This window comes from Vitis vinifera, chromosome 15, assembly GCF_030704535.1.
Source record: "Vitis vinifera cultivar Pinot Noir 40024 chromosome 15, ASM3070453v1".
NCBI classification, from domain to species: domain Eukaryota; kingdom Viridiplantae; phylum Streptophyta; class Magnoliopsida; order Vitales; family Vitaceae; genus Vitis; species Vitis vinifera.
This window is the reverse complement of record NC_081819.1, coordinates 20,717,035-20,723,816: the sequence shown is the minus strand read 5'-3', so window position 1 is coordinate 20,723,816 and position 6,782 is coordinate 20,717,035. Positions and strand designations below refer to the sequence as shown.

At 27.9% G+C, this 6,782-nt stretch overlaps 1 protein-coding gene across 1 annotated transcript; it reads right to left on the bottom strand.

Moving 5' to 3' along the window:
- Positions 1–734: 734 nt before the first annotated feature.
- Positions 735–3,414, bottom strand: LOC100241611 (wax ester synthase/diacylglycerol acyltransferase 5). Its single transcript, XM_019225730.2, is given in 6 exon segments — positions 735–971; positions 1,087–1,196; positions 1,370–1,436; positions 1,607–2,119; positions 2,121–2,171; positions 3,071–3,414. Coding segments are annotated over 6 exon segments (1,248 nt in total). The 5' UTR covers positions 3,362–3,414; the 3' UTR covers positions 735–755.
- Positions 3,415–6,782: the final 3,368 nt, after the last annotated feature.

The following is a 6,782-nucleotide window of genomic DNA, read 5'->3' as shown; positions in this document are numbered from 1 at the left end:
TTAACGCCATGTTTTTCCATTGCATTAGATCTAAAGAAACCTAATGTAGATAACATGCACTCTCTCTCTCTCTCTCTCTCTCTCTATATATATATATATATGAATACCTAAATCCTATGAGAACCTAAATCCAACACATAACATTCCCTTAAAATAAACTTCTACAAGCGAATTGCAGCCTTTATACTACCTTTTACATTTCATCCATATAAAATGATTATTTTAAAAATAAAATAAAAAGAAAAAAACAATAAAAGTTGAAAGACATGATGAGAACAAAATTAAAATTATAAATACATAAAAAAATATATAAGAAGAAAAAATGTGAATAACAATTAAAAAATAATTGAATTATAATCACGTGTTAAAAACATGATTTTACGTTAATACATTGAAATCATCTTTTCAAGACACAATTCAAAAAAATATACTAAAATTGTTGTGTGGTGCTTATACAAATCACATAATTCTCTCCATATTTTCAAAACTACCATTTTTACAAATAATATTTTTAATATACTATAAAAATATCAAAAATCCATAATAAAACCCTTTCCTAGAAATCTTATTGGCAAATTCGACCTCCTAAAATTCATTAGTAAGACAACATCATTGTCCATAATCCAAACACTATACGTAGTAGTAACGATGTGATAGGAATGCATGCAATATCCATTGAAAGTTTTCTAGAAAAGAAAATATATGTTTCTTTCATTCAATTATTTGTACTATTTCACTATTAATGATAAGGAAATTCATACCTTAGTGCCAAATAATTTGAGAACCATCTTAATAATAAAAAATGTGAGCATAGCTTCATGAGAATGCTTCTTTCGATCGATTGCAGCTTTTATTTGGCGAACATAATCTAAAGGGTCATCCTGTAAGGCAATGTTGAAGGGGAGGAGCACAAATCCAATCTTAGTTCCCCATTTCGCTTTGGACCCCTTCTCCATCATCTCAGCTAAACCCTAGTTACCATGAAATTTCATGATGAATAAATCTATAATATATCTTTCAGTTGGCTACACAGCAGCCAGATTTTCCTACAAATATTCTTTCAAATTCAATAAGAAAGTCACTCACATGGATCCCTGATGATGGTCTTACATTCATGATAAGAGTTGCCCTAAGGCGAATATTCTTAGGAAGATTATTTTTCTTTTCTGTGGCTCCTTTATCTTCCTTGGCCTCACCTGCAATGAATAGAAAATATTTCTACTCATATAGTTTAAAAATTATTTATATAGCTTTCTTCCAAAATTCCCAATTGGTACAAAATTATATACATAGTTGGCTGTAACTTGTAAGCTTGTATACAATGGCTCGATAGGCAAAGAAATTGAACAGAGAATTAATGGAAGCTTACCATATCTTCTATTGAGATATCGAGAAAGACCAGCCAGTGACACTCCCATTACAACATCGTTAATAGTCTGCAATGCCCCAAAACACACAACCTTCTTTATTAAAACATAAATTTACATTGTTATATATTTCCGTCATGTCTTATTTTAAAAAAATAAATCTTGTATTAAGTTTCTAATTAAAGCACAAGTATACAAGGAAAGTTAAAGGGTCGAACCAGTTTATGGAATCAACTTACAGTTTTCATCCCATTCTTGATTAGTTTAATATCAAGGCTAACGGTTCGATAAACAAACCTCCTTGGCCCAACCACACCTCCCTTTTTCCGGCCACTGTTGAGTGGCGTCTTGGTATCCTTCAGGAAGAGCGTTGTGGCCACAAACATCAAAACATCTATAATAGTATTCCAAATCAGTTGAATTGTCCACCAAATCCTGCCAGAGTTTACCGGATCAGGATTCGAGGTCTTCTTTAGTGGCAAAGTTGGGAGAGCCTCCGGGTTTGAGATTTGACGGGTGCAAGCGAGGACAAGAGACATGAGGGACATGCCGTCACCCAGGGAGTGGTGGATTCGGAGAACAACGATAGACTCGGCATCCGAGGTCTTGATGTTGAGAATATGAAGCTCCCAAAGAGGCTTAGAGAAGTCTATGGAGGTTTTACTGAGATTGGAGATGTAGTCTTCCACAGTCTTGTCTGGTGAATCAATGGTGTGGTGGAGTCTTGGTACTATCACATGCTTGTCCAAGCTAGTCCACCTTTGTATGAACCCATTTCATCTCTCCTTTTCTCACGTCCTTTACCTAATCGAGATAATAATATAAAAGAATAAACTGGTAAACGCACTTCTAAAATTCGTAAAATATAATGAGTTGCAAAAGAATACTAATTTGTAGAGAATTATTGATGATATTGTAACTTACTAAAGTTTTATATGAAATAATATTAAAAATTTCCAATTTAATTTGATAACAATGCCTATATTTTTAATAAATAAAAAATCTATAAAAGTTAAGAAATAGGTACAATGACTTTTAGAGTTAAGTTACCAATTAATTTACAAGTTTTAAGATAGTAACACATACAAACTATAACTTTAATAGATCTCGTAGTTTTTGTTTTTCTACTAAATAAAAAAATGAAATATTTTTATTTTTTTCTATTCAATTGAAAGTAATTGATATCAATCAATATGATTAAACTAAACTTATTAATAACAAGTTCATTTTAGTTATATTGATTGATATCGATATGTTACTTTTAATTAAACAAGAAAAATAAAATATTTTAGTTCTTTTTATTCAACAAAAAAACAAGCACCACCTTAATCTAATGCTGAACCTTCTTTCGAATTGTAGATTGGATGAATAAATAAAAACTTTAATATCTTCTTGGATACACTTCCTATCTTCTATTATAGAAATAGAAAATAATAGTAATTTTTTTACGCATGAAAACGAGACATACTCTCATATGATTATGTCGGAAATGTATTAGTTTTTAAGTTAAAATTTTTTTACTAACTTAAATTTTTTAACTTTTTTTGTACAAGAGGTGAGGGTTTTATTTTTTAAAAGCAAAATATAAGAAATGTATTCAAATAAAACCTTATGTAAAACAAGCTTCGATTTTATATATATAATGCCAAGATATTAATTTACCCAAAAGCTTAACTGACTCATCCTATATCTATTTTTCATACCTGCAAGCTAGAGAAACGAGGGTGCTTAAGTAGAGTGTGTCCCAAATTGGCTTTGACAACATCAACATCGATTCTGGTTTTGAACCCAGAAATGGCTAAGACATAGACATTCAAGCAAGGTTCATGAAAAATTCGAGCAACTGGACTCAGAGCTTCTTCTTCTTCTAATAATAATTCTTCTATATCCTCAGGTTTTTCGCCATTTCCTTCTACTTCTCTTGCTGCGGACCTCTTTGTTTGAATAGGCTCTAGAGCTTGCTGTCTCGATTCCAGATCATCGACAGGCTCCATGACACTCAGCTTAGCTTGTAGATGAGACTGAAATTATATTGGAACGTAAAGCATTGTGTAAGTACATATATAGTAGTTGTCCTACATACTTGAATGAATAGGAAGGTTGTTGCTGATTACTATTCATGGCATGCGCCCAGTGATATGATTTAAATTCATTTTGATAAGATTTTTTCGACCGGCTTTATGGCTGAGAACTTGAGATATTGAAATATTTGACCTCCCAACTGTTGTGTGAAAGACATGTAGAAATAAATAAGGCTGTCTGAATTAGTTCGGGGGTTGTTGATAGGCTGTATGAATTAATTGTGGGGTTATTGGTAGGCTGTATGGATTAATCAGAGGGTTCTTGGTTGGTAGATCATTAGATCAAATTAATTATAATAAAAGTAAAGATGATATTCATAAAATATTAATAATTTAATGTCTAAAAATTAATTTATTAATTTTAAATATTTAATAATTATTTGTACCGTATTACTTTGTATTAGTGTCATTCTTGACTTTGTAAAATATAAGCTTTAAAATATCATTTTATTTATTCTTAATAATTATTATTACATTGGAAAATTATTTAAAACAGTAGTTAGCAGAAAACTAACCATCTAGGTAACTATAAAATAACAAATACATATATTGTTTCATCTTTTATTCAATTTAAAGAATTTATTTAAAATAATAATTATTAAAAAAATTAAAAATACTATAAAAATAAATTCATACGTTGGTTCAACTTTTACCGTAATGATAACCTAGTTAGTTATTATTAAAAATCATTTTCAAACATTAAATTATTTATATTGTTCAAATCCAATTTCTAGGGTTATCATAATAAATTTTTATTTAAAGGATTTATTTGAAGTATTGATTAATAGAAAATTAATAATTTAAATGATTAAAAAACGTATTGAAATAAAAAAAAAAATTAAAGTAATTTTAGAAAAACATCACTTATCTGCACTCCTCCCTCACATGCACAGTCCTCTTATTATAGTTAGTATATATGAAAGTATAAATATTTGTAGACTTTTTTCCCATAATACCCTCGTAATATTGCTTTTATTTATTGATGTCCTCTAACTAATCTATTTAATTAACTCTTTATATATTTATTCTAACAAATCTTTTTAATAAATTCTTCATGGATCTATTATTATATCAAGTAAAATTATTTTTTTACAAAAGTTCGAAACTTATTTGTCTTACATTTTCATTAACGACAATCACTTTTAGAGTTAATTTATCAACTTTTTTAAAAGCATTGACTATAGCTCTAATACACCTAAATAAATAAATAAATTTGGTCTTTCTTTGTTTTATATTTTTTAAATCGAAAATAATAATAATTTTTATATAAAAAAACAGCTTTACATTGAAAATGTAACCATTTTTAAATACTAATTATTTCCTTAATTTTATAAGTTTTGAAAATAATTTTTAAGTAGATAAACTAAGTTTATAAAAAATTAATTTTTAAATTTTATAAGTTTTGAAAATAATTTTTAAGTAGATAAACTAAGTTTATAAAAAAATTAATTTTTAATGATATAAACTAAGTTTACAGTTTTTGTACAAAATTTTTTACATTTTACATAAGAATTATCATGTTAAGATATTAGTTTACCAAATAATTTAACCTGTTTTTATTTTTTGTATATGTTGTAATTTTCTTCTTCATATTTAAAGAAAGTGAAGCCACCAATTCAAATATAAAATGCTAGCATTACTACATAGGAAATTAGAGATTCACCCAGTGATTTCAATAATGAATTGACGGTGCAGCCAATTGAGCTAGACAAATTTGTTTGTTAATGAGTTCATGTCAATTAAAATTATAAAAATATTTTTTTTCTAAGTTGTTCTTAATTTTTCGTGTGGGTTTAGATGTATGACGGTTCTCCTGATTTGAGAAACAAAATAGCAGAATAATTTTTTTTTTCTTTTGGCTGTTTTTTTTAGTTAGATATGTACTTAGGATTGTACTGTTTTTCCTTTATTATATTTTATATTTGTTAAACTATTTATTAAAAGAAAATATTATTTTTTTTAAAAATACTGGTTATAAACCTTAAAATTTATTCTAATTTTATTTTTATATTAATTTTAAATCAAATTTTAAATTTCGATTACACGTGTTATTTTAGGTTTACTCGTCTTTTAATTTTTAGTATTTATTTTTTTATGAATTATTATTTTTTATTATTATTATTATATTATTATAATTTTATTTTATTTTATTAATTTTTTTTCTCTCTCCTCTCTCTTCCTTTTTTTCTCACCCCACCCATTTCTTCTTTCTTCCCACACGGCCGGCCCCACCCCACTTTCCTTTCCCCCCATTTTTTTTTTCTCCCTATTTGGGCCCCCGACCCCCCCCCCCCCCCCCCCGGGGGGATTTTTTCCCTCCTCTCTTCTTTTCTTCCTCCATTCCTCTTCTTCTTCCCAGCCAGCCCCCTCCATTATTCTCCATTTTTTTTTTCTTTTTTAGTTTTTCTCCTCCTGTTTTCCCAAGAGAGCCTACCCCCATTTTTATTTTTTATTTTTTATTTTTTCCTTTTTCTTCTTCCCCCAAAAACACCCGACAGCTCTTCCATTTTTATTTATTTTTTTATTATTTTTATTTCAATTTATTTTATTTTATTTTATTTGTGATTCCCAAAAAAATCATCCACTATTTTTGGCAAGATCACCTGTCGACCGACGACCTCCTCCCTTTTCTCTCATTATCTCACTTCCCGTATCACTTATTTTCCATTATTATTATTATTATTATCATTATTATTATTATTATTATTATTGTTATTTTATTTTATTTTAATAGTAATTATTGTTTGTGAAATTTGGATTGTTGAATTAATATGAAATTTGGGGTTAATTTATTGTGGGTAGATTAATACATAGTTTGATTTAATTTATTGTTAGTGAATTAATTTGAAATTTGTTAATTTGGGTTTGTGGGTATATTGTATTTAGTGATTAATTTGGAGATATTTGGATTATATCAATTGCATATTATTTATTTGAACTTGGTCTATTGTTAAGTTGTTATTTGTTTGGGCTTATTGGATTGAATTTGAAATATTATTTCTTTTGACCATGTATTTTCTTTTTTTTTTTATGTGGGCTTGTTAATTGATGTGAATTTTGGGACCCATAATGTGGGTGGGATTTGTTGAATTATTTGAATGTTTGATATGAACTTGGTCAATTTGAATTGTTTAATTTGGACATGGGACAATTGTGGTGTATATTAAACTAGGCTCAGATTATGAAATATTAAATTTAGGTCTAGTATAATTTATTTTAATTTATCCAATTTTAGGTTTGGTTGATTGTGTTTGTATTTTTTTGTTATTAATTTGGATGTTCTAGGTTAAGACCTATAGTAATTTGGGCTCATTTTAATTGACAAAATTTATGG